At 29.3% G+C, this 27,787-nt stretch overlaps 5 protein-coding genes across 11 annotated transcripts; 2 read left to right on the top strand and 3 right to left on the bottom strand.

Annotated features, from left to right (window-relative positions):
- Window positions 1-2,106: 2,106 nt before the first annotated feature.
- LOC132951104 (AP-1 complex subunit mu-1) lies at window positions 2,107-4,103 on the bottom strand. The gene is made up of 2 exons (XM_061022823.1): window positions 2,938-4,103; window positions 2,107-2,864 (listed from the first exon to the last, which is right to left on the bottom strand). Exons 1-2 carry the CDS (start codon window positions 3,735-3,737, stop codon window positions 2,396-2,398), a joined length of 1,269 nt encoding a protein of 422 aa, XP_060878806.1. The 5' UTR covers window positions 3,738-4,103; the 3' UTR covers window positions 2,107-2,395.
- A 194-nt stretch (window positions 4,104-4,297) lies between these two features.
- LOC132950954 (protein MEMO1) lies at window positions 4,298-6,686 on the top strand. Its single transcript, XM_061022594.1, has 8 exons — window positions 4,298-4,704; window positions 4,773-4,854; window positions 4,938-5,006; window positions 5,059-5,171; window positions 5,229-5,340; window positions 5,412-5,631; window positions 5,774-5,878; window positions 5,997-6,686. Exons 1-8 carry the CDS (start codon window positions 4,656-4,658, stop codon window positions 6,120-6,122), a joined length of 876 nt encoding a protein of 291 aa, XP_060878577.1. The 5' UTR covers window positions 4,298-4,655; the 3' UTR covers window positions 6,123-6,686.
- Window positions 6,310-10,120, bottom strand: LOC132950952 (DNA repair protein XRCC3). Of its 4 annotated transcripts, none has more exons than XM_061022591.1 (7): window positions 9,908-10,120; window positions 9,663-9,853; window positions 7,437-7,566; window positions 7,191-7,381; window positions 6,966-7,129; window positions 6,697-6,909; window positions 6,310-6,625 (listed from the first exon to the last, which is right to left on the bottom strand). In XM_061022591.1, exons 2-7 carry the CDS (start codon window positions 9,763-9,765, stop codon window positions 6,434-6,436), a joined length of 993 nt encoding a protein of 330 aa, XP_060878574.1. In that variant the 5' UTR covers window positions 9,766-9,853; window positions 9,908-10,120; the 3' UTR covers window positions 6,310-6,433. The 4 variants fall into 4 exon arrangements, with proteins under 4 accessions (XP_060878574.1, XP_060878576.1, XP_060878573.1 ...); XM_061022593.1 differs by having other exon boundaries at window positions 9,663-9,844; XM_061022590.1 differs by having other exon boundaries at window positions 9,916-10,120.
- Window positions 10,121-16,780: 6,660 nt separating this feature from the next.
- On the top strand, window positions 16,781-24,237 carry LOC132950942 (apoptosis-inducing factor 3-like). 4 transcript variants are annotated; one of them, XM_061022576.1, is made up of 12 exons: window positions 16,781-17,025; window positions 17,101-17,430; window positions 21,325-21,432; window positions 21,606-21,666; window positions 21,739-21,917; window positions 21,990-22,163; window positions 22,224-22,390; window positions 22,827-22,951; window positions 23,013-23,143; window positions 23,218-23,549; window positions 23,615-23,828; window positions 23,894-24,237. In XM_061022576.1, exons 3-12 carry the CDS (start codon window positions 21,357-21,359, stop codon window positions 24,127-24,129), a joined length of 1,695 nt encoding a protein of 564 aa, XP_060878559.1. In that variant the 5' UTR covers window positions 16,781-17,025; window positions 17,101-17,430; window positions 21,325-21,356; the 3' UTR covers window positions 24,130-24,237. The 4 variants fall into 4 exon arrangements, with proteins under 4 accessions (XP_060878559.1, XP_060878558.1, XP_060878561.1 ...); XM_061022575.1 differs by having other exon boundaries at window positions 16,781-17,430; XM_061022578.1 differs by lacking the exon at window positions 21,325-21,432 and having other exon boundaries at window positions 16,782-17,025; window positions 17,300-17,430.
- On the bottom strand, window positions 24,208-27,765 carry LOC132950949 (large ribosomal subunit protein mL63). The gene is made up of 3 exons (XM_061022588.1): window positions 27,536-27,765; window positions 24,656-24,767; window positions 24,208-24,493 (listed from the first exon to the last, which is right to left on the bottom strand). Exons 1-3 carry the CDS (start codon window positions 27,589-27,591, stop codon window positions 24,341-24,343), a joined length of 321 nt encoding a protein of 106 aa, XP_060878571.1. The 5' UTR covers window positions 27,592-27,765; the 3' UTR covers window positions 24,208-24,340.
- Window positions 27,766-27,787: the final 22 nt, after the last annotated feature.

The raw sequence follows: 27,787 nt of genomic DNA, 5'->3' as shown, positions 1-27,787 counted from the left end.
TAATTATTAAATTGATTAAGTGTTCTTAATGAACTAATCTTCCCTATTTATTTTCGTTTAAGCTTTGCCATCAGTTGACTAATAAACGCTACTATAATTATTATTATTATTGCAGTTAATTAAATATTTATTTATAATGTATGTTTAACTTAATAATTTATGACATAAATTCTCCAATCTCCATATATTATGCTGAAAGTGCCTAAGGCTCCCAAATGATTTAATCTGGGCCTAGCTCCAAGTTAAATTTAAAAGGGAGATATTTGGGCCATGTGTCTATTTTCTCATTCAAAACACATTTTACGTTGTAAAAATTTAACTAGGGGCAAAATATTTAGTAAAAAAATGATTCCTAATGTTATTTTACACAACTAATTTGCAGTTTCATTTAATTGATATATCTATAGATAATAACATCAATATCAAAGAACCCAGTTAGGTATTTATGTATTGTGTACCTACCTAAGTATTGTTCAGTAGGTTAGGTTAGGTACCTATAACCTATTAAATACCTAATTATGTACACAACATAATTTTAATATTTTTAGATAGGTAATAAAAGATAGCAAGACTCTAAATTTAATGATAAAGATTACTGTGCTAACTGCAGCTGAGTATAATATTCTATGAAGAATATAAATTCTGCTCCAAGTATAGGTAGGTAACCTGCTTATATTACTTCTATGATACGCTACAGTACTGGAGTTGAATCAAAATAACTTCTCCTTCATTCAAAATTGGTTATTATTTATTTTCGATATTTTATCATTATATTTTTTTTTAGTTTGATAAAAATGTTAAGCCACTGTGGCACTTGTGTACCTCAGTCCTCAGTACCTAGCCATCCACGCGCAACGTCCCGTCCCGTCAAGCAACATAGTCTTAAGAAATTATTAGTCGACTGCTACGACAACAATCAATACCTCCGTTAAGTAATATTGAGTTTTATATTTTAACCTATTTAAAATACACAAGTTAAGAAAAAAATCAATTGTTTTAAGAAAATATTAACTATTATGCACAATATAGGTACGTATAAATATGTAAAACAATAAATATGCAGTTTTTCCATCAAATTTACAAAATATGCATTTTAAATTTTCAATTTTTAAACTCACCATTGTATAACTCTGATTTCTATCTCGGTCTGACTTTTATAATTATTAATTTTGAATTTATAATATTATATTATGCAAGTTAAAAGAATAATTTATTTTAAGTGGCTTTGAATCTAATATTATTAATTTTCCATTATTTATGAATACAGAAAATCAGCTTTGATCGATCCCATTTTTAAACAACATGCAGTGCTGTAACAAATTTAGCATGTAAAGGGTTCATCCAAAATATTCTAAATTTCAAAGCAGATCTATGAAATTCTTAATTTAGGTATGAAATAATATAATATATTTGTATGACAATGACATAACATGTATGCTAATTGACATACAACTTTAATAGCTATAGCATATTGTAGCTTGTAAGTTTAGTTACCAAGAAAAATTGTAGTTTTAAAGTGAAATACATAAAATTAAAATCTTGCACATTATAATGTATATTTATTATTTATAAATACATATCACCAAAGATTCTTATTCCAGAATTATCAATGGTATTAGCACAGAACAGAATTACATTTCATCTAGTTTTTTACTCTGTGGTGTATTTTACTCACAGGTGATTTTACTTGGGCATTCTGTGATCAGCTAAAATGTAAATTTATCAATGCTTTTCGAATAATAATATTGTTACACATTATGTATCCTTGTAGGTACACATTTCTAACCTAAGCTAACACCGCTGGTATAGTAAATACTAAATAGTAATGCAGTTATAAGCATAGCTTATATTATATAATTTTATAGAATTATAAAACTTCTAACATACCTTAATTTTAATCAAATTAATAAGTATCTTACACATATTTTTTAAAAAAAACATTGGTCGATTAGGTTATACTCATTTTATATTTTATTCAGATGTATAATATATGTTCTCAACAATAACTAATAATATTATTAATAATTAATAATGATAAAAATTGAATAAAATATTGGTACATAATATAATAGCTTAAGCCAATAATAACTAAACATTTTGTTATGATTTGTTTCATGAAATATATACAATTTATTAGAATATAGGATATTGTTTTCACAATAAAATCAACGAATAGTTAACACCTACACCAGTCATTTTTCGTTCAGCAATAATAATGTAATGACAGGTTAAATTAAAAATACAATTCACAGGACGGATCAACAAATTAAAAAAAAAAAAGAAGTTTTTGTAGTTTAATTAAAAGTAAAGTTATATGCTATCTCATTTGAAGTAATAGATAATAATACCATAAATATCATATACTCAGTTATATTAATAATACCAACTCAGTATTTTAGTTGGTTCTTAACTGGTAGTCTCCATTTTGGGTGATGTAACGTACCCAAGGTAATGCTTGATAACCACTCTTCTCAATAATTTTCAAGTACCTGACTTGAATGCCTGATGTTGTGAAATATGGTATTTCAAACCTCACCTGTATAGGAGGCCGGCCTTCAGTTTCCTCATTTTCAACACTCGGCAAACCAAAATGTGCTCTCATCAAATATTCTTTGCCACCCGGGAAAGACTTTATTGACCACACTAAAGAATTTTGCTCAGGCATATACTTGACTGAACCGACAGTAGTTTTGAATTTAGGAGAATCAGCATCCATAGGAACTTGGATGACTACTTCTACATTATTGGCAGTAGACCGACGCTTGAACTGTGATTTTGCTTTCACTATGTATTCAACACGACTATGGGCATGTCTTTCGATAACACTTTCAATCCAAATCAAAGGCTTGATGTGTGTACTTAACCTGCAAAAATATAAAAGTATTTTTACCGAATGATTTTACTAATAAATTAAACTACTTATAAACTAAATATTACCTGTATGTCATCAAATCAAATTCTCCATCAGGAGGAATAAACGATATAGTTCTGTCGTTTTCGAATCGTGATAGACGAACACATTGATGAAATTTGACATCTTCAAGTTCTACAGATTTGGACTTGCCACGTCCAGTGCTTTCAAACAATACCTTGTCATTCAGCCCTAAGCGTAACTCTGGCATTCCAGACAGGTAGACTCTCATTTTTATTGAACCCACTATTTCGCTCCTTAGTACATTTCCATTGGCACTAGCTAACAAATTAACTGATTCGATAACATCTAAGAATACTTCATTTTTTCTATACTTGAGCCCTTCAGAGCGCCAAGACACGGCATTAGTCACCGCCATAGGGATCCTTGGTTGTATTTCTAATTTGTGGCCATCTTGTGTGATGTACTCTTGTAGGATTTTGCTATCGGTAGTCTGCGGATACCCAAAGTCGAGCAGTTCATCCAAAAGTTCGTATATGACTACAAAGTTGTCACGTATACTTTCCTCTTCGATTTCCTTGAAATATTCGTTCATGACTCGCACAATCTTGTGTAGGAACACAAATACTAGCATGATGTTGGCATTCTTCTTGGTCGTGGACACGACATACAGGTTGTTGCATTTTATGTATGTGAACGTACACTCCTCAGTCTGCAACAGAGGCGTCAACGATCCCTCCTCTTCTTTTTCCATCAGCAGTGGCATGAACTTCTCAATGACGTTGGGCGCGATGTCACCCCGGTAGTTACGGGATATCAACACCTTGCCCTTAACGTCCAGTATGTAAATAGCCGACGCAGACATTGTCGTGTAGGTACCGAATACTTACTGTTCACAGTCAATCACTTCATTAGACCCACGTTCTCGTATCGCGCGCAGTTTCCACGACACACTACAACGCCCTGTCTAGACTAAGAAAGGAGAACTGAAGAAGACCAAGTCCCGTGTCTGCCGATTCTTTTGTAGGCTTTTAAATTGTTCGATGGACTCTTTTCGACAGCCACAACTCGTGCACCGGTCTTGAATATTGATGTATTATTATTATTATTATTTAATTCTAAAATATTTAATAGGTATAATAATAATAATTATACCTAATTGGATATTATAGTATTATCTCCGACGAGACAATTATCGTCGAACTCAGTTACCCACTCGAACCAATCACCAGTAAATAAGTTTACCACCATGTACTAACGTCGACGTGATAACCATATTATGATAAGCGTGGAACCGAAAGAGTTGTCAGTGTGGTCCGACGACCGGCGAGTTCGACGCGTGGCTATTGTATTTTATCATATGGCCACACCGGATCCGTACTCGATATCAGACTGTTATCATTGATTTGCACGGAGATTTTCACATTTTCATTATTGTAATATTAATATATTATATGTATGTATAGTATAATATGAAATATTACGTTACTATTGTGTAGTCTATACTCTATAGGTAGCATTAATTATAAATAGTATTTATATTTTATAATCAATGGTAGTAGGTATTAGTCTATAGTAGGTACTGTACTACTGTCATAAATAGAGATACTGTAAGTAATTGCTAATTAGTAATAGCCCATAACCCACTATAAAACATACATCGCCATTGTCTTCAATATTTTTACGGTGTCAAACTACGGATCGTCTGAATTTCTATTTGACGGTTTTTAAAAATTTCTTTTTTTATTACGTTGGAATAAATCACCACGCTGATCCTACAAACATGGCTGTACGTAGAGCTAGTCACTCTGGGACGTGGTACAACGAATCGGGTATGTGATTTCTTTGTCAACGATCGAGATCGGAATATAACGTTACGACTTCCGAATTTATTTTTCAGCTAAGGAGCTTAGCACCCAATTAGAAAACTGGTTAGGTGCTGCCGAACTCACTCACGGGCCAGCCAGGGCCATAATAGCTCCGTACGTATTTTCCGAGTAGTACATTCAATAGATGTGTTATATTCATTAACCCTCAATAAATGTAATGAATTTATATCTAACAGGCATGCCGGATATCAGTATTGTGGTGCTTGTGCAGCATTCGCTTATCGCCAGATAAGTCCATTTGTCGTGTAAGTTACAATGATTACAAAACTTCTCATAAGTAACTCTAGTTATTTTTAGGCAACGTATTTTTATACTTGGACCCTCACATAATGTCCGTCTATCTGGTTGTGCTTTGTCAAGTGCTGTTAAGTATAGTACACCGTTTTACGATTTACAAATAGACAATGAGGGTAAGCATTTGTAATATTGAAGTGAAATTAGGTAATTGTTTTCAATTTTTTATTTAGTGTATGAAGAGCTCGAGTCTACTGGACATTTCGAACGAATGAGTATGAAAGTTGATGAAGACGAACATAGTATAGAAATGCAATTACCATACATTGCCAAAGTGATGCAAGAGTAATAATCATAAAAAAAAGTTAACCTATCTAACATCCATAACTCATATACAATTTGTTATTATATTTTAGCTACAAAGATAAATTTACTATTGTGCCAGTAATGGTTGGTTCGTTGAGTACTGAAAAAGAATCTCTATATGGCCATATATTCGCTCAATATTTAGCGGATCCAAAAAATCTTTTTATTATATCCTCAGATTTTTGTCATTGGGGACAAAGATTCCGTTATACATTTTATGAAAAATCTTGGGGTGAAATTCATCAATCAATTACAACTCTGGATCATAAGGTACAACATTCTTTGAAGATTATAACTAAATTAGCTTACATTTTGTATAGAATGGAAATTAATTCAAATTAAAATGCACTATCATAATTGCAGTTATGATATTATGACTTTATAATAGTTATGTACGTCATTTTTTTTCAAGGGCATGGATACTATAGAAACTTTAAAACCAGCTGCATTTGTTGAATACTTAAAAACTTTCTCTAACACTATATGTGGCAGACACCCCATTAGTGTTCTATTGCAGGTAAATTAGAATAATCAGTCAAATTTATTACCATTAAATATTGTCATACATTTTTTTTTTTTTTTAACAATTACAGTGCCTATATTACAATTTTATTATTTTTATATTTTTTTAATAGGCGGCTAATCATTTAAGGAATCAAAAATTGTCACTCAAATTTTTAAAATATGCTCAGTCCAGCAAGTGTTACAATCTGGGCGATTCATCAGTTAGCTATGCGTCCGCATCCCTTATAATTGAATAGCAATACAGTACTTCAGTGAATTTTTTTTGATTCACATTTTTCTAAAAATAAGTAACACTAAATTTAAAAACTATATACTTAATTACATAAGATTGTAAACCATTATGGTAATCAAGTTTTTTTTTAATATTGTTTATATTATTAAATATTAATATGAAAGTTTTTTTTTTTTAAATAAAAAAACACATTATTTTTATATAAATATATTTTGTAAAATTGATATATATCATGAAAAAAACGTCATGACTGATGATAAAAATAATTAAAAATATAAATTACTTTTGTTGAATAAACAATGCATTTAAGTTTAGTCATACAATCCCTTGTTCAGTAACTCTAAAAGGAACACTTGTTGGAGCTGTATGTGGGCTGAACATCACTTCAATGTATCTAGAAGATTGTGTCTTAGACATCATAAGTCTAGTAGTCACTAAATTCGCCCACGCAAGTCCTAAAGATGGAACTAATTTATTTCCGCCGATATCTGATATTGATGATGTTACCTTTATATGAAAACATGAAGATGAAATTTATAGTATATTAAATATATGTTTGACTATCTTATTTGTATTACCTGATTAACACATATGATCCATAGTCCATGCTCAACAGATAGCTTATGTAGGAAAACCGCTATATCTCTGAGATCTCTGGATCTACGAGGTACTTCACTTGGTGTGTATTCTCCACGGAACACAGCTGTTATACTATCAATGATAATCAGCTTAATAGGTCTGTGTAACAGCGCTCTTGGAAGCATTTCATGGATACATTTTTTTAAATCTTCCTAAAATTCATGAGAGCAGTTGGAAAAAATCTTTCAATCAAAATACAATAATTTACCACAGTTGCTATGTGACTAATCAGAATATTGTCTCCATAATCTGTTTGACATAATTCATTCATATCAATTTTACTGTCACATTGATACTTAAAACGAATATTAGAAATCATCTGTTGTATTCGACTAGAGGGAAATCTGTCTTCAGTACAAATGTATGCAGCTCCTTAATTTAAACAAAGGTCAAATTTAGAATCTGTTATAAAAAATGACCAATTATTACCAACCAGATTTTGCTCCTTTGAGAGATAATGGTAGTTGGACCGTGAGTGCAATCTGCAAGCAAAATTGTGTTTTCCCACATCCGCTTTCGCCAGAGATCTCGGTAATGCCATATTTGAATAGGCCTCCACCCAAAAGTTTATCAATCTGTTTACAGCCTGAAGTAAGTACATGGTTGTTGGGCTCTTGATGACACCTATAACAGTATTAATCAGTATTTATACTCAAGCTTTGTTTAAAATTAATTTTACTTGACATTTGAAGCACTTATATTAGCTGCTGCAATAAACACACGGTGAGTGGCTACTACTGTCAATTTTACTTTTTTTCTAAATTCGGCCTCAGTATACTTTAAAATATTTTTGGATGATAAAAAACCTCCTAAACAATGCAAAACAGTAATTATTTGTAAGCAATTACACTCACATATTATTTTTGGAATAGTATTTATTATGTTATTTATGTCAATAATTTAAGCATGGCATGAAAATGTTGTTGAAAACCATTGTTAAAATATAATATAATACTATCAGTTTAATGGACATATTTATCTTTGTTAAGTTTTACATTGAACTATTATGTATTTATTTAGTCAGTAAAAAAATTTTTTGTACAATAGTATTATTCTTATAGTATCATGGTTTTGTTATATTATGGTAATGACAATATTATATATTTATAGAATGTTTTATTCTTTAAATGTTATCAATCCATAAAAAAAAGTTAGTATTCATTTTATTTATATTTTGTGGCATTGTATATTTGTATTATAACAAGGGTCAGGGTAAGAAAAAACCTCTTTCCGAAGTCTCTTGAAAAGTGAATAAACCCAACAGCCAACGTGTAACGATAATTCACGGTCATTGTCATTGTCAATTGTTACCTCAGTGTTTCCCAACTGGAGGTAATAATTACCTCAATGTAGTACACAAAAATAATCTCTAACCACAAATTAAGATATATCTTCATTTGTGTCTCTAACACACATAACTAATTTCTTATCATACATGCATTATGTTGGATAACTCTACATTAAGTAAAAAATACTAAGAAAATATGTTAAAAATACTAAAATGTATGTATTAAGCACATTTTGACACCTTTAATTTTATGGATGTTTTTTGTATTAAAATGTTATTTGCTAATATGTACTATTTAATTATTATTGTTTAAAAAGCAAAAAATAATTAAAATCTAAATGCATACCTAGGAGTCGAAGAGCTACTAACAAAAAAATGTAATAACTTCAGTGTTCAATTTTATCATGTGGATTTTATACTATATACATTTTCATAATATTATAATCTATGAACTATGTTAATAACTGCAATACTCTATTCAAAATAACACTACGCAAATCAGCGGTTGAAAATTGATAGAGATTGGGCAACCAATGCGTCGACCACCAGGATTAGTGACGGTGTACAATCGGAAGTAATCATGTAGGTACCATTATTCACAATTTGGTGTTACAAGGGTCTAGCAACATCCAAAACCAATGTTGGGAAGTAATGCGTTCCTTTTATAGGAACGATACTTGGAACACGTTCTTTTTAAATTATTGGAAAGAGGAACGGAAAAGAATAACTATTTTTAAGGAACTTGAACAAAAATTTCCTTTCTTAAATTATGGGAAAAAAAACTAGGTAAGTGGATGTCGCTAAAAAAAAGAAATAAATAAAAAATAGCCGCTCAGAATCTAAAATAAAAGTATGAAACACATGTTATTTTTAATAATAATATAATATTGAGGATATATTTAGTATTTTAGTGTTGGTAATTTGGTATAACTTTGTCAGGCACTAATAAATTACCATGGAACAAAGGTATATATCAGAAAAAGTAATGAATATAAAAATTATCAGATTATTTTTGGTTTAAAAGTTGTCCGCAAAAAAACACCATTGACAACCGCTCAGATTGTCTAAAAAATGTAAAGGAACAAGAACAAGTTTCTTTTTATAATAAGAACGAGGAACAGGAACGAGTTCCTTTTAAAAGGAACTTTCCTAACATTATCTAAAACCATAGGGCATGGTCCATCTGGTGTACTCATTTTGAATGTAGTCAAAATAAAATAATATAGCTAATTATGTAAATTAAGATTAGGTAATAAATAATAACTAATAAGCTAATAATGAATAGAATGTTTATTTGATACATAATTATCAGTTATTACCAGTGACAGTTACAAGTTTATGGAATTGAAAATATTAAAAATGTAACTCTTGTAAATTTCCAAGGACAGAAAGTGGAGTCCGAAGTCGGTTGAGATTAGTGAATAGTGTATACAAATTACACAGCATCATATTATACAAACCTACTATAGATTATAGAAGTTCTAAGCAAGGTAGGTAATAAACTATTTATTTAATAAACATAAATTAAATTAAACATTACACAAACAATCAGATTTGGGTGCTTCTGAGTTCTGACAATGATTAGTCATTGTTTACTCAAAAATTATATAATTTTACCTCTGATCAATGCGGCTTGTGTGTATGGGTCAAAAACGTTCAAATCCAAGTCGTCGTCGACTGACGACGAATTCATTTCACCAACAGTAGCAGGGGTGTGCATTCACATTTCTCAAACGTCATAATCAACTCTTAGAAAATATTGTTAATACAATTATGGTTTTTTTATGCAAGTTCTGTACCTACACATACTAAAAACAATGAGATGAAAAGTTGAAAAAATATATAATATAGATAGGTACTACAATATTACTGTATGTCACTACAATGCAGTACAAGCTTTACAGAATAAATTAAATCTGTTTCATTCAACTATTTTGTGGTTTTAAAAATACTTTAAAAATAGTTTTGATTTTAAGCTTTTGTACTTTACTACCGCAGTGCCCAGCAGCTAGTCCCATCATCATAGATAAAGCCGATAAAGGACTCGCATGCGTCTTGCACTGTGCAGTGATCACGGGGTGCGTTCGAATATGTATACAGTTAGTTAGAGTAGAGTTGTTTTGTTATCTTCGTAGATAAGCATTATTATCAGTGGAGTTAAAACAACCTACCTATTTTTTCAAAGAGTTAACCCGGAGTATAACAACTCGGCGTTACCGAACGGTAGTACGGAGTTAATTCTGCGTTCCCGGACGAAGTTGGGTAAATATTTTTTTATAGAGTTAACATATAGAGTTGAGTTTTCGAACGCACCCCAAATGAGTGATAAGGGCATATGGTCCACAATCTATTATATGATTACTACTATACTATTCGTGTCCATAATCATAAAGTTCTGTATAATCGTGATAATGATTAATGACAAGGTTTATAAAATTATTCTTAATATTAATTATGGTGGGGACCGGGTACAATATTGTAACACGGTACCTACAATAAGTTGTTACTTGTTCAATAACCATTATAAAAATCTCAAATAAATTTGGCCCCCTTTGGCCCTTTATAACAATCACGGACTAAGAAAAAATGGACTGGGAACGACATGGTCGGCGGGGGTCGGGAGACGGCCACAAAAAGGTGTCACTTACCTGATAAGATTACTGTTCTTGAAGTTTTCAGCGCTACCGGTGGTTTTATTTGACTTCACAATTTGTATCTTAGCCACGGATTATGATTAACTACATATATACTGTATATCTTAGTCCGTGATCTTAGCAAACTTCTCAAAAATAAAATAGGCCCAAAAAGAGAAAATGCAGATCTGAGCAAACCGCACAAAATTAAAAGAGACCCAAAACGAGAAAATTCAGATCCGAGCACTCTAGCATTGATATTTGGGGAGGCTTGGGGGCTTAACACTCCTAAAACCACATGAAGCCCCCCACAAAGTATTTCCCAACTTAACCTCGTAATTTCGTTATGTTAATAGGTACCTACGGACTACGTGTTAATTTATATTTATATCCCTTCCCCCCAGATTTTTAACGAAATGTACGCCTGTGGACAGGGTTGCCGGGTACAGGGGGGCTCCAAGGCTGAAGCCCCGCTTGAGCCTTATAAGACGGAGATCAGCCCCTCGCGGTTCTCAAATTATAAAAAAAAATCAATATTTGTTAATGTATAATTTTTAATTATTAATTTATGTTTTCTGTGTTAATTTGTGTTAAACTAACATCCGCTTATTTTTGTGTTCTAGTTTGTTAATGCTAATAGATTAGTTTAAAATGTAATGTTGTAGTTAGCCAAATACCTATAAAATGTTTTAAATAATTTGATATCATGATTGATCAGAATTCAAAAGTTACACATAAAGATATAATTCAATTTTATTTATCCAACTCACGGCTATCTTTAATCGTGATCTGACTCAATAGAATTTATTTATTTACAATTTACAAAAATTATTGTGTGTCAAAGGGCCACATTTACTTTGTAAAGGAACCGTAGTTTCGGTGCAATAGTACGGCACCCCTGAAATTAAATTAAATGCAACACAACGTACAAGGTTTCTTATCACTATAGTCGTCCGAGAATTAATAGTGTCTCCTAGCTTCGTTTCTCCAACTTCACAGTTCACAGCTATATATATACGTGACTTTGAAGGTGATAAATTGCAATTACACAGGAATATGTTTTTGAATGACAGAATGTAGCAAAATCAAGGAAGGTGCCAATTAAAAATGTTGATTATGTCTCTAAGCTAATGAAAAACGATTATGTACTTAGTCAAATGTTACCGTACCTATAGTTAAACAAAATATTATGAATAATGTTAGTTATAAATTATAATCTATGGTTATATCAGTGTCATCATGTACATCCAAAAAATCTTTTTGTGCTCTTTGCCGACCTTAAGGTGTACGCCGTGTACAATGAGTCAAACATTTGAATGTTATTAATATTTTATATTCTTCATGTTCACCATGATGAAGAAATAAAGATTTAGAAATTGTTGAGAACCAATTCATTAACAATTCTAAAGTGTGGAAAAATATATTTTCAATATAAAACCTAAAACTTTCAAAAATAAATATTGTAATTTTTAAATTGTTGTCATGTGATTTTGCATAATACTAATATTATTAAAATGTCTTAACATACAAAAGAACTAATAACTATATTTTAGTAATCGTTTACCGAACAATTTAAGGGAAAATAAAAATATTTAGGTAAAAGTGTAAAACTGTACCTACGTGTGTCAAAACCTTGTGCCTCTGACTGTGAGTTCCTAATAGGTACTTATTTCTCGATTTTGATTTTAGATTCTGAGTGGAACGATTAATGTATTGATTTGACAATGATATGTGTTTTTTTTTTATTTTTTCATTTATTTTTTTAGATTCTGAGCGAAGCGATGAATGACGTATTGATTTTACAATGATGTGTGTTTTTTTTTTTTATTTTCGTGTCTGTCATCACCTTTTAGGACCGTAAAAGTGCTTGGATTTTCTTCAACAGTAACTTTTCTGATAGGAAAGTGAATCTAGTTGGTACTTTGGGGGGTCAAAAGTAAACATTTCCCAGTAGTTTTCAAAAGCGACATGAAAAACAAAAGAAAAATTAAGGAAAACGGGAATTTTTACGCAAAATCTGTTTTTGAGAAAATCAATTTTGGTTTATGGTGTAACTCCACAACAAATTACCGTAGGGACATGAAATTTTGACTGAATGTTTATAATTGCATTTCCTATACACCATACAATTTTGAAAATAATTTGAATCTTTTTGAGCTGTTTACGGACATTGTCAGTTTTCAATTTTTTTAGTTTTTTTTTCTATAAATATCAATAAAATGTTATTTGTTGGGTAAAAAAGCGTGAAAATTTAATATAAGGCTCCTGATATATCGTTCTAATAGCAGTTGAATAATATTAAAAATACATAGGCACAATTTTTTTTTATAAGCATTTAAAGTTCAAATTTTGACAACATTTATCAAATTTATAATTTATTAATTATTTTGTAGTTAAAAATGTATAAAATGTTTAACTTTTATGGCTAAGGATTGAACATTTAAAACAAGGCTCCACGTAAATAGGTTATATAAATTTCTTTATTCACAGTAATATCATCAAATATACTTAGTAATATCATAGGCTGACTGACCGTTTTCGCTCAGAATCGTTTTTCTTATACAATGATATTATATCATTAAATTCAAATTTAACACCATCCATTACAGTGATCCACTTGTAACCTAATGTACAGCAGAGCGACATCCACTTACCCACCTTTTTAAGATTTATTTGTTACTTGTGGGGTTTTATCTTTTATCAACTCCCCCGTTTTAATATCAATTACGCCGGTTATTTATTTATGTTAGGTTTTATATGTATAAGAGAATCTATTGATTTTTGTAGTTAAATAATTGTGAAAATCGTTCGCCGTATGGTAAAAAAAAAAATTAAGCAGTAAAAATGTATACAAAATGGTAGTTTTTTAAAATAGTGGCTTAAAGCAAGTTTTATATAAGTGAATCTATCGATTTTTTTTATTTATATAATCGTCAAAAATATTTGTTAAATAATTTTTTTTTTCATAATTTTTGTTTTTGCTGATTTTATTATTGTTTGGCCTTTTTATTATTATATACGAATAAGTTTGTATTTTTAAATTTTGTCACGAGTTAACTACAAATTACAGTAAGTTATAGTGTGTAGGTACCTACTTATGAAATAAAACATATTTTATATCATAAAATGGCATTAATATAAATGTAAACATAAGCCTTTTACATTTTGTTATTATTAAAATAAACAGTTTACAGATATTCAGCGGATTGATAGTCGGCGATCGGCCGAATCAATATGTAAAAAAGTTCGGCGGAGTCGATACGCGGCGCAATCGATAGATTTTTTACAGGTAAAAAGGTAATTTCGGCGCAATCGATATACGCCCGTTACTTGTGAGTTGTGAGCAGTGCTGCTCTAACCATCAAAAACGCCCTAGGGCAACAATATTTGACGCCCCTCTCCTTCCCACAAAAAATATTTACTTAACATTTTTAACTTATAATTAACCACGTACCTTAAATATGTTTAATACTTATTAATTAAAGGTTCCTATACTTATTTTTTTATTATAATTATTGGAATCATATTTATTTAATTAATATATTTATTTTAATTCTATGATTTTTTCGAAGTTGACACCGATTTCATTATTCTGGGTACATTACAGAAAGAAATATATAACTATTTTCACAAATTAGTAGATTTTATTATAAAACATACGTTCTGCGTTTTACGTGTGGCGTGTACAACAGTCAACATTGTAAATTGTACGAGTGAATATAAGTGAATATAATTTACAGAATTCAGTAAAACTCTCTAATTCGATTTATTTTAAGAAGTAGGTAAAATTGATAGGTAATGAGTTGGTTATAACATAATATACATAATAATTATATCTTTGGGTTTAATAATTACAGTAGCACAACTACCCGGGGGTGATTGATCAATGAGGCCCACAGACTGAAGGGACCCCAGGCCTCAGCGGCTCAGTCCAACTAATAATTTCAACCTATTTTCGTATTTGATAACTAATATCAAAATCACATCATTTTAATGTAGGTATTTATGAAAGGAATCAAATTTCACTGTCAGTATAGATATTTTATGTGTTATTGAAATATTATTCTATAAATATAACATAATGATGACATTTTTCCATATTTTACCAGGCAAAAATAAAGATTACTAAACACAACAATTAAGATTGTTTATAATTAAAACTGGTTTCTCTAATCCATATTGCGATGTTATAACTGCATATATAATTTATATTCTATGGGACAGTAACGACGGTGGAAAAGACGTCATTCTCAAAATTGAAATTAATCAAACATTATTTGAGGAATAGTATGGGTCAGGAATCAAGATCGCCTTTCTAATATTTCTATTTTAAAAAGGTATAGAAAAAGATGTACGCCATAGGCGCAACTAGGGTTAAAATTCTGGGGGGCTAACAAAACTATTTATTAAAAATAACCTATATGAGGCTTATAACTAAATCAATAAGGATATTTTTGGGGGGCTAAATCTTAGTCAGGGGTGGCTAAGCCCCCCCCCCTAGTTGCGCCAATGGATGTACCTAGCTAATAAACTAGATTTGGAAAATAAGAGTCCTTTATAAATTTGCTGATTCCAAAACCAGAAAAAAAAACTTTCTTAAGTGAAGAAAATATTTAATACTACCAAAGATATGAATTAGTTTAGTTTATAAGTATATTACTTAATTTTTTTAATAATATGTATACATATTTAAAATATATTGCATGTAAATAAATTACTATTGTAGTCTTATAACTCTTAAGTATTAGGTAGAAAATATTTTTATTTGTTTTTATGAATATTGAATATAATATTATTAATATATATTTATATATTATTGAAGGTATGTCGCATACTCGCATTAAGACTAAACATATTAAAAATTAAATTATATTTAATAGTATACAATTTGATAGATACTCATCTTTGATATTGCACTATAAAAAAAAAAAATAATACCTAAAATAAAAACACCAAATTTTTCTTTTTATCATTCATTTTATGACGCCCCCTAAATTCATAATACTTTAGACTCCCTAGGGCACTTGCCTCATTTGCCCCCCCCCCCCTTGGGACGGATATGGTTGCGAGTGGATGAATGGCTTAGATCAGTCATCAATATGATAGTAAAAAACAATAAGTAAATATCAGTACTTATGAATTGTACTACAATTAAATATGTATGTTTATTAAAAAAAAATGCTATATTATAGTGGGTAGATTTTAGAAAATATTCGTCACTGTTGTAGTGAGTGTTGTCTGCTATAACCACAAATGTATAGCATACTGCTACGTCATTATAAATTATAATATATCTGTGGTTATAATTTATGAGGTATCTACCTATTAGTAATACTTTTGCAGTTTTTCGTAATACGGTAATACGCAGAGAGTAGGTGTTGTACTGTTATTATTATTGTTATTCTAATTCGACTCGACGGTAACGATATCAAATCATTAATCGAACAAGAAACAAAAACACGTCCGGAAATTAAAAAGTAAAAACACAAACAGCCGTAATCGCGATTCGCATATTTAAATACCATGTTTATGAGTTAGGTACACGTGTATAGTGACATGTGATCATAAGTCACGAATTAATAATTATGATCATAAATATTATAATTTAGGCTTGTGACTTTATGAATTATGCATAAATGCATAATATTATTTTGTGCCCATATACTGGCCTCTCAGATGGTTTTATTGATTACCACATAAATACAAAATACTGAATAGATGAAATATAATTTAATAATTTCATCTATTCCGTATTTCCGTGCTATTAGATAATCTATGGTTGACGGTCGAGTATATAGAGGCATATAGCATAATAGATTAAACTGATTAAAATTTGTTGTGCACAAATCAAGGTGGATTGAAATCCATGTGATCAATCCTGATCCACCTTGGCACTAAAATTGTTACCTATTTGTTATTTTTTTATTTAATTTTGTATTATTGTTTATTTACTTCTTTTTGTTAACTGTTATCATTCCGTCGGGGTGTCGATAACAAAACAAACGGTAGCACGAAGCCCCCGTACAGTTGGCGCTATTGCGTGAATAATATTATTACCTATATTATAGGCTGCAAGGTGGATTGATAGACAGATTACATATATTATTATTATTGACTGTCGTAATCATTTTTAAGTATTATTGTTGTAGTAATCGACGACAGTCACAGTCGTGGAGTCACGTTCGCCTACCGACCGAGTTTCAAGGTCTCTTGGAGTCTCGGCGTGAACATCCGTCATAACTCATAATAATAATTCGACTGGACACGACAGTCCGGTTAACACTTTACGCAGTCCATCGGTGCTCAGTTCTATCTGCGTGTTCACGCGCCTTGCGCCCCACCTGACCGTAATTATCATTATTATTATTAATATTGGTTTTTTTTTTTCGTTCATAATAATATTATATTTCTCGTGGCCACAGACGCGCGCGCACGGTCACGGTGACTATACTCTCACACATTCACCCGTCGGCACTCGGCGACGACGAAATCTCTCCGCGCGACCTGTTTTATAAGAATTATTACGCGTACCACACACGTCATAGTTCTAAATAGGCATAAGTACGCAGTAGGTAGTTATGACCAGAGTGAACGGCGATACATAATAACGATATTATATAGATCGAAACGATATCGCTGTGGGTAGTAACAGTACTTTCCCACCGCCGCCGAACGTTTTCCACATCGCCGCCACCGCCAACAGTCGACTCCGAGCTGTCAAATGGGCTCGATAGCGTCCAAGAGCACCGAAGGTGAGTTTTCGTATTGTTCGGTTTTTTTTTTTATTTAATTCTTGCGGCCGATAATCAAATACCTATAAATTAAGACTACGCCATCACCGTTTTTCCACTCGATCTGTTTTCATCTCCTCTCCGGCTGTGCTTGAGCTTTCCCAGGCTTTCCCCAAGCTTTCCAGTAGGTTTATATTTCGGGTACCTACCTAAACAGCAGCTGTAATGCCTACATATAACTGACTGGCATTAATAATTTATCTCTTTGTACGCTCTATTCATATGTTATTATGCAGACCTATCCAACTAATGGTAACTCCATTATTTTTCCAACAATAATAACATTGGTGTTAAATTGCTACCTAAAACATCGCCTACAAACTGTATATTCTGCATACAAAAAAAGTTATGATTTTAATTTCACAAATAATAATTTACCAAAAGTTTAAATAGGAATTACCTACCGTACTGTTAATATGGTAATAAAATAGTTTAAAATAGACAAAAAATTATAAACCTGTTTGTGAATAATAAAATTTAAAAATACCTACTATGAATTCAGTTAAGAAATAATAATGCTCATTAAAAAATAAACTAATAAACTTATTTGGATAATGTATCTAACCTCTTATATAATTTTTAAAAGTTTAAAAGATAACAAATCAGTCTAAAAAATAATAATAATTTTTTTTATGAAATCTATAGTATAACCATTGCATCATGTTATAGGTATATTTTATAAATTTACAAATGCGTATTCAAATGATTAAGCCTTGGAATTGTGAGCATAATAGTTTAGAACATTTAGAATAAATTAATAATACCTTTGGTTGTTAAACATAGGTCAAACTACAGTTGTCTATAAATGTAATTATATTTACCTAATGTATTCAACATGCTTTTGTGTTATGTGAGTAGGTATTGCATTTTTTTTTTACAAATTCATGTAATTGTTTATCGTAAAATTTTTAAATAATATCAATTACCTATCTAATTATATAATTATATTGAATAAAAAATAATAGTGATCTTTGACTTTTTCCATATTATCTGCATGTAATAGCTCACTACAGTAGTTTAATGATACACCTTGTTCTAGTAGTCCAATAAAAAAATAATAACTACTGATAGTTGATTATACCTGTTACCTACTGTAATTATTTATTGGTAATTGTTTATTTTTAAATTTGAAATAGAAATAGGTAGATGTGTAGGTATCTATTTTATCTTTGGCTTTCCCTATTCATTGCCTGCAAACATTGCTTTTTCAATGACATTTAAAGATCTGAAATATAAACTATTGCATTTACCACTAGATTTTACTATACAGTATACATTATATAAAATTAAAATTATTAGAATATAATAGGTATTTAATTATTTTTCAAACATTTGAGAGGCCAACATTTTTATTTGTTCTAACCTACCTTCATTATTATAATTATGCATTCATTAAATACTTCAAATGTACTTAAATTGTCTGTAATGACATTAAATAGCTATAAACATAGAATTTTTCAATAGCAAATGTGAAAATAGTTGAATTTTTGTGTTCCTGGATTTAATAAGATATTTAGATGATTTTAATGATGGTTAAATGAACACGATTATCAATAGGTTTATTTATGCTTTAAATTTATCCTTTTTTAGTTAAAACAACAAATAATACAATTACCTACAAAAACCTACTTAATATATTAATTAATGGTAAAACCCATGTTAATCCAAATTTCAATTTTAAATAGGTGTTTAAGTATTAATTTTTGTTACCTTGTTATTTATTTTGAACATGGTATTAGCGTGTATCTATATCATTCCTTATTTTATAACTTAAATAAGGTATATAACTAAATTTAATCAAAGCACATATTTTAAAACTATCAGTTGAACAGAGTTCATATCAAAAGTCAAAAGTATTAATATTTATAGTGTACAACCAACTACAGTTTACCTACATACTATACTTATATTATTTTTAATTTTTGGTTTATAAGTACCATTAATAATTCACTTAATTGTTTTTAACTATTTTTTATTGGGTTTTAAAAATAAAATAATATATTTTATTAATTTTTTTTTGTTACCTATCATTTCTAAAAAAAATACCATCTAATTCATGTATTTTTTAAATCTATTATATTATTAATAGTTATTTAGGGATCTTTGAAATTATTAAAATGATTTATAAGTTTATGACTGAGTTTATTTCGAGGTTTATTTAATGATTTCATAAATTTATAAATAATTTAGGTAATATATATTGTGTTATAAATGCATAGATACAATCCAGAGTAGTACCTGAAATACCATAGTATACCATTTATTTAATGCAAATATTTTATATTTATTCAAACAATTCTATATGTACAATGGTAACGAAAATGTAACGATTTATTTCAAATATTAATTCAATAAAAGTTTCTTTTATTCCTGAACACGTTTTACACGTTTTTATAATTTTTAATTAACATAACTTGTGGAACAGTACTAAATTATATTTAGTGGGTAGGTATACAATTTAGAATCTACTAATGTAATTTCTAGACCTATCAAAATTCCTCAATAATTTTAACATTGGGGTTTTTACATTTTTTACCTATTAATTTACAGAAAACCCTGAATATTACCGTTATTTTTTCTAGGTCCTGAGTACGGATAAGAGGGCTTGGAATTTTATCTGTAGCCCCGAACCCCAGTTTTTTAATCATATTTTAGTTTAAAATTATAAGTAACTTGTATGTTTACTTTAGTACTCTGGACTGCTGGACTGGTCAGATGATATCATTTAAAGTTTCATAAACTATTATAATAAACATGAATATTATACTATTATTGATCATTAATCATAATTCTCTTTATGTCTTAAATGTTAAATTAAACGTATCTTTCTATGCTTTTGTTTTCAGAAATTCAAATGTATTGTTATATATTTTGATTTTATACTAATTGGTACTTATTCAGTATATATATTTTTGAAATCTATTTTTTTTGTAAAGAATAATTGTAGACTTAAAATTTTTACCAAATGATTTTATATTGTTATTTTCTATACACAATGGAATTTACAAAATATTTACAATTATTTTAAGATATTTATAGTTACATGCTGTGTTTGAGAAAAATTAGTTATACCTGCCAAATACACAAATAAATAATAATAATAAGTATTATAACTAATATAAACTACCCTCAGAAATAGATTCAGATCTACCCATCTCCTTTGTTCCGAATAGTTTTTCGTATATAATGATATAACATTGAATTCATATTTAACACTTTCATTATAGTGACCTCAACTACGAGGTAAACTCAAATCCTACTATAAAACAGAGTGAGTTTATAGATTATTTTTTATTACAAATGCAACAATAATTAATAGGTTGTTAAAATATTACCTACCTATATCATATTATATTTTTTTTTATAAAAAATTTTAATTTAAAAGATTTTATCTACATTTTAAAGTATCTATTTTTCAATTAAGCACTTTAAAGGTTTAAATGTTTGTTTAAAGTGTAATTCTATACTATATAATGTACCAAATAAAATTAAAAATATTTGCATGATAAAATAATTAATTCATATGCCTCATGGTGTGTATGAATGTCATCAAAATCTATGTTTGACATCACTTTTGCAATTCATTGGATTTATAAGTTATCATAAAAATCATTTCACCGTGGGTAATCATACTCACATAAATAACATTCAATATAATTAACTACTTATTATGTTTGTATATACATATTATACATTCATAATATACGTGGATACTAATAATTTTATCATTTACCATTTGATTAGCAAAATGCTATCATATCATCAATAACTTATCATTAAACTATTTAAAGTGAATTCCTATCATACTCAATACAAAAAATAAGTTGATTCATTTTTTTATGTGCATGCTTTCAGGCTATTAATCCGGTATATCATACAGGGATTGAATGTTATTTATTCGAAGACTAGTATTTAGAAGTAGTATACGTTCCCAATTGCGTGTGTTTTGCAGAACAATGTCGGGTGTGTGTTTGTTTAAATTTATTGTATTTTTTTCATTTGCTTTTTGGTATTTTTTTTTTAATTTCATTAAAATGCACACTTTATTCTAATGCTTTAAGAAAATATTTATTTATGTATAGTAAATTTACTCATTATTCTTTTTATGTGTTGATAATTATTTTATGTATTTACAGGCCCCAGTGATGATGTCATCGAACAAATTGTGTGTAAAGAAAATGACATTCCTGATAATGGGTAAATCAATAATTGTAATATTGGTACATAACATTTAAAATTATATACATTTTTATTAATAAAAAATAATAGAATGCAAGAATTTGAGATTGGAAACAATGGCAACAAAGTTTTAGTCGTAAAACAAAATAGTGAATTTTTTGCTGTTGGATCGAAATGTTCACATTATGGTGCACCTTTAGTTAAAGGCGCTCTAGGAAATGGAACAGTAAGATGTCCTTGGCATGGTGCTTGTTTCAACTTGAAAACCGGTAAAACAAATACTTATTAAACATGATGTTAATTTAAAGGTGTTTTAAAACTTTTATTTTTTTTATAAATAGGTGACATTGAAGATTTCCCTGGCTTAGATAGTATTCCAAGTTTTAAAGTTTCTGTAACCAATGGTAATGTAAAAGTATCCGCCAACAAGTGTGCACTTGAAAACGCTAAATTTGTGAAACCATTAACTAAACGCAATCTAGAAAACAAGCGTACATTCATTGTCATTGGAAGTGGTAATTTAGTTATTTTATCATAAATTAAAATTGAAAAGTAATATTGAACTATTGCTCTAGGACCCGCTGGTACAGAATGTGTAGAGAAATTAAGACAAGAAGGATATGATGGACGATTGATATTGATCTCAAAAGATGGTTATTTACCGTACGACCGAACAAAACTGAGCAAAGCCTTAGGTTCTGATGTGAATGGCATATTGTTACGTTCTCTACCCTTTTATGAAGTAAATTAATTATATTAAATTGTAAAAGTGGTTTGCATTGGCACAAATAGGGGGGACTTAGTCCCCCCAAATGTCAGTTAAGTCCCCCCCAGTTTAAAATCTAGAAATTAGTACTAATTTTTATATTCTGTGGTACTAAGCTATATGGCCTATGGGGAGGGGGACTCAAGTCCCCCCAAAAAATTTAGTCAATTGCGCCTATGGTGGTTTATTATATTTTAAATCTTAATGTATAGTATAACAACATTTTTTTAGTCAAAAACTACAGTAGGTACTTACGTTTTACTAATCTGTTACATGTTAAAATTTTTCATTATGCATTGTCCTACGATGTCCATAAATTAACCTAATTTTTCAAAAAGCAATAAAATTTTATTTCTGTGTATTTTATTGTTTAGAAATATTTTAATAGTTTTATAATCTTTATATTTTTCAGTCTGGAGACATTGAACTTCTAACTAAGACTAGTGTAGAATCAATTGACACAAGTACAAAAGTTGTATATTTATCAAACAATGAACAATTAACATTTGATGCTTTGTTTATCGCCAGTGGAATGACGTAAATATCCATTTAACTAAAATAATTAGTATTTATTTTTCTAATAATTAAATATATTTAGACCTCGTTCTACACCAGAAGTTTCCAAGTATGACAATGTATTTACATTACGCACAATCGAAGACGCACATAAGATCCATCAAAGTTTATCATCTGATTGTCATTTAGTCGTTGTTGGATCATCATTTATTGGTAAAATTAAAATTTTTAAACTTCAATTTAAGTTATTAACATAAGTAAATAATAAACACAATAAAAAATTTTAGGTATGGAATTAGCTGCAGCAACTTTTTCTAAAGTAAAATCTGTGCACGTGATTGGCCGTAGTGATGTACCTTTCAAAGAAAGTTTAGGAAAAGAAATAGGCGAACGAGTCCAGGAATTATTTGAATCCAAAGGCGTAGTGTTTCACATGAAAACAAGTGTAAAAAATTACATTGGTTATAATAATCGACTATCTGAAATAGAATTGTCTGATGGTCAAAAGTTAAAGGCAGATGTTTGCATCATGGCCACTGGATCGAAAACTAATGTTGAATTTTTGGCTGGTTCTAATATTGCGATTAACTCTTCTAATGGTACAATTGAAGTTGATAAGGTGCGATTTTTTTTCTTTACTAGATTGAGTGAATTAATGATAACAAAATATTTTTTTCAATATAGTATTTGGAAACCAATGTGAAAGGAATTTTTGCTGGTGGAGATGTTGCCAATGCTCCTGTCTACCCCTCTAACATTAAATCATCCTTAGGTCATTGGCAGTTGGCTACTTACCACGGAAAAGTTGCTGCCTTACAAATGCTTGGCAAAAAAACTCCTATTAAGTCTGTTCCCTTTTTCTGGACAGCATTATTTGGCACTAGCATAAGATTTGCTGGTATGTTCTTTTTTCTTTTTTTTAAATCTCTAAAGTGAAATTTTGCCTATTTTATAATTTCAAAGGATTCAACCATGGTTACACTGATGTTTTAATTAATGGCGATCTTGAAAACTTCAAAGCTGTTGTATATTATTGCAAAGGAAATGAAGTAGTGGCAGTAGCAACAGTTGGAAGTGATCCAATCGCGGCACAGTTTGCAGAATTATTGGGAAGTGGTAGGACATTGAACAAAGAACAAGCAATTGACAATAAATGGTTGACTGAGGAAGAAGATGCAGTTGTGTGCACCAGGCTATGATTAACCGTGCCTTGAATCAAAATTATAACCTTAATTTTTTTTCAATATTTTGTTAACTAGTAACTTAAACATGTCGCATATGTATTTAAATGTTTATAATCACATTAATTTATTTTACATTTTTTTTCCTTCATACATTCACAGACGTTAAAGTAAACATACAAACTAAGTTATAAAGAATCTAATAATTAAATATTTTTTTTGGAAGCTCTTAGTAACTTTCCCATCCATCCGTTGACCTAAGATGACTTAAGTGATTTTCCATTGACTTGTGTTTTCCAAATTTTTCCGATTGTAACACTTTCCATTTCCTCATCCATTTTTCAAAGCGACCTTGTTCTTGTGAATGCCCATATGACTCTTCCTATAATTGCAGACAGATTTTAATTCTTAATATAAGTTTGAAATGAAACAGTGTTCTTAAAAAATAGTATCATACATATTAGTTATTACTATAAGAATTAAGAATAGAAAACTAATTGTTGACAGAAAAATATACCTAATATCTATTTCTATGCATATTTACCTTGGTCAAATATGAATGCCGAAGGTAAAACATGTTTTGTTCTTCTCGTTGAAGATCTCTAAGTTTTTTATGTATATCTAAGCCAGTAACCGGTTTGACCAGACGATGTTTACTGTAACAAAAAAAGTGGATTAGGTAGGTGGAACACATAAACAAAATATTTATTTATTTTAACCAATATTTTGTTTTTAATATTATAATATATATAATATTTATTTTAACTTTATAACTTAATAGTTTAAATCCTCATACACAATAAAACGAAAAAAATCTTCAAGGTACTCATAATATTTAATGTTAATCTTTTATAAATCTTATTTTTGATTCTCAGTGCATAGTGTGCATCAATTAAAAAACTTCAGTACCTAAATTATTTATTTAATTAAAAAATTACCAAGTATAGAAATAAAATTGATTTTAATAATATAATATCTACAAATAATTTTACATAAATATATATCTGAGGCATTGGTTTAAATAAGTAACAAAAACATTTTTTTTGGGATAAATTTAAAACAGTAAAAGTATAATATATACTCTATCCAGAGATAAAACACACCGATTCTGCACATCCCTATTCAAGACCCTGCCATCCAAACTAATTTCACAATGGCAGAATGTCGTGTTGGGATGTAAAGAAGGACAAACTTTGTCGGGTCAGTGTATTCTCTCGCTGGACATAGTAGACACTAGACAAAATGTGTAAAATTATTGGTACTTAATGAAATGTTATACAGATACACAATGTAACAATATTATAGATAAATTTTGTTTTATAGTAATAAATTATAAAATAATCTACAAACATGTTTTTGACATATAAGTTTGATTGCAAAAAAATTCACCATTTGTTCACAAATTGAGTGTAATGTTATTACACACAAAGGTAATACCTAGAGGTCCCGTGTCAGCAGGCAGCTCCTCCTTTCAAAAGGAAAACTTAATTATGATCACTAAAGCATATGATTCAAACATTGTATGGATTGTTTAACCCAAATAAATAAAGAAAAGAACAGGATTATTATTTATTACTTATTATCAGGGCTTGGCCTACAAGTTTAGCCATTAAAAATGGCAAATTAGTTTAGCACTAAAAACTACGAGCCAACTTAATAAATCTTGAAAAAATAAAAATAAAATGTATATATATTAATTATTATTTATTAATTACTTATCAGATACATTAAATTGAACTGATCTAGATTTTTCTCCTTTATTTATTTTATTTAACTATGATTCACAAAAAATATAAAATAAATCAGATTTTAGATGAAAAATCTAGAATACTAAAAATATTCAACACGCAGTTTTGTTTTTGGAATCCTTAATACCTAATACAAATTACAAATGTAAAGCGTACTCTACTCAACCACCTATATTTCTTAATGATTATCAAATGCTATAGAACATGTGCCTTGCAGTTATAATTATTTTTTTAATTTAAATACAAGAGGTGCCAGTGTCTATGAACTGTGGGTATGAATATTATTTATTAAATACCTATCCACCCTCAAATATTTCTTTAAATTATAAAAAAAAATAAAGAAATCAACAAATATGTTTCATGACTTATGTAAGTATATACATTGGTACTCAAATATTTTTAATTCATAATACTCTTGTCTCGTGAAAGCCACTAAGGTCTAGGACAATAAATTTTATCTAATATTCCATTGCACAATTATAATTAACTAGCTGATCCTGTATGGCGTGTTGCCCTTAAAAAATTAAATACCCGTCTCCTTGGGTTTTAATGTACCCCTTTAGTAAATAAGCCTATGTGACTCAGGGATAATGCAACATTCTATTAGTGAAAAATTTTTTGAAATCGGTCCAGTATTTTTTGAGTTTATTTGTTACAACATCCAAACCTCCACACTTTATAATGTTAGTATATTAGTATAGATATAGATAGGTAAACGGTAAGTTTTATTAATATTGTGTAATGACCGTAGTAGTATTGATTAAATATACAGGTTAGGTATTGGTAGTAGATACATGAGTTAAATACTATAGTAGGGTGCCCCGGGATTTTTAGGAAAAGTTAAATATACCATCAGCAAAACAAAAAAAACGTTGAAATTTTCTTTAAATTTATTGCCACGAATACCAGTTCAATACTGGTACAGTACATATGTACCGCTGGACGAGTAATTATTACTATAATATTATAATTCTACTTAATGTTAAGTAGTTCCTAAACTGTATAGTGTATTTAAGAACCTAATGAATTCTTATTTTATTGATTCAGTTCTTCAAATAAATAATATTTATTTATTTATTCAAGTAAATATGGTTATCTTTTAACTAGATATAATAATTAATGTGAGTATTTAAAATAAACATTTATTTTCTGACACATAGTACAAAGTGTCAATATTATTTTCTAGTAAGTAAAATGTATCATCCGTAAAATGTAATTCTTGATAAATTGTTTTTATTTCAAATTAGACAGTTAAAATTGAAAAAATAATATTAATTATTAAAACACTAAAGTACAAAAGTAGACATAGCTAAGTAGGTAATAACAGTTAACAGTATTTTAGAGGAATATTTCAGGTTGATGATATTCAATGGTCATTAATATTATAATATAATATTATAATATATAAATAATTAAATACTGAAATTAACAAAGTAGGTTAATTGTTTTTAACTATATAGCAAATTCTAGCTTTCATATTATTGTGATTCGTATATTTTAATTAATGTTTATAATAAGCATTACCTAATGCTTAATGACCAAAATTAGTTACATAATATTACATTTTTTTATATATATTATACAACTTAGTTATTTATTATAACACTGTATATCAACATAATATAATAGTATGGTTTTGAATTGATTTACATATTACATAGAAAAATTGAACGTACCCTTTGAAAATATGACCCCTTGGTAGTTTGGTCCAGAGCACATCCGTCAATCTCATATTGAATAATTTGGTAAACTTTTTAGTCAAAAGGGTAACAAGGGGAAATAGGTATATTAATTAAGTATGAACCGCGGACGGCGAGTTAGCGACTAAATTCGTACGATTATTCAAGTAATCACTTTTCAAGTTTCAACCATGCACACGGTATTACGGGAATAAAGATTTATTATCTATGGCCACGGACCGGTGCAGT

Source organism: Metopolophium dirhodum, chromosome 8, assembly GCF_019925205.1.
Source record: "Metopolophium dirhodum isolate CAU chromosome 8, ASM1992520v1, whole genome shotgun sequence".
NCBI classification, from domain to species: domain Eukaryota; kingdom Metazoa; phylum Arthropoda; class Insecta; order Hemiptera; family Aphididae; genus Metopolophium; species Metopolophium dirhodum.
The sequence above is the reverse complement of the archived record's forward strand: the minus strand, read 5'-3'. Positions and strand labels throughout refer to the sequence as shown.

Bases quoted from the DNA above. Each gene is read 5' to 3' on its own strand.
- LOC132951104 (XM_061022823.1), bottom strand. From the start codon at position 3,737: ATGTCTGCGTCGGCTATTTACATACTGGACGTTAAGGGCAAGGTGTTG. The intron at 2,865-2,937 runs GTAATATTTAGT...ATATTTTTGCAG, and splicing joins TTTGATTTGATGACATACAG to GTTAAGTACACACATCAAGC.
- LOC132950954 (XM_061022594.1), top strand. From the start codon at position 4,656: ATGGCTGTACGTAGAGCTAGTCACTCTGGGACGTGGTACAACGAATCG. The intron at 4,705-4,772 runs GTATGTGATTTC...TTTATTTTTCAG, and splicing joins GACGTGGTACAACGAATCGG to CTAAGGAGCTTAGCACCCAA. The intron at 5,879-5,996 runs GTAAATTAGAAT...TTTTTTTAATAG, and splicing joins CCATTAGTGTTCTATTGCAG to GCGGCTAATCATTTAAGGAA.
- LOC132950952 (XM_061022591.1), bottom strand. From the start codon at position 9,765: ATGCACACCCCTGCTACTGTTGGTGAAATGAATTCGTCGTCAGTCGAC. The intron at 7,382-7,436 runs GTAAAATTAATT...ATACTGTTATAG, and splicing joins ATAAGTGCTTCAAATGTCAA to GTGTCATCAAGAGCCCAACA. The intron at 6,626-6,696 runs GTAATACAAATA...TTTCATATAAAG, and splicing joins GGATCATATGTGTTAATCAG to GTAACATCATCAATATCAGA.
- LOC132950942 (XM_061022576.1), top strand. From the start codon at position 21,357: ATGTTATTTATTCGAAGACTAGTATTTAGAAGTAGTATACGTTCCCAA. The intron at 22,391-22,826 runs GTAAATTAATTA...TATATTTTTCAG, and splicing joins GTTCTCTACCCTTTTATGAA to TCTGGAGACATTGAACTTCT. The intron at 23,550-23,614 runs GTGCGATTTTTT...TTTTCAATATAG, and splicing joins GTACAATTGAAGTTGATAAG to TATTTGGAAACCAATGTGAA.
- LOC132950949 (XM_061022588.1), bottom strand. From the start codon at position 27,591: ATGAGATTGACGGATGTGCTCTGGACCAAACTACCAAGGGGTCATATT. The intron at 24,768-27,535 runs GTACGTTCAATT...TTTTTGTTACAG, and splicing joins AGGGGTCATATTTTCAAAGG to TAAACATCGTCTGGTCAAAC. The intron at 24,494-24,655 runs GTAAATATGCAT...CTGCAATTATAG, and splicing joins GGCATTCATATTTGACCAAG to GAAGAGTCATATGGGCATTC.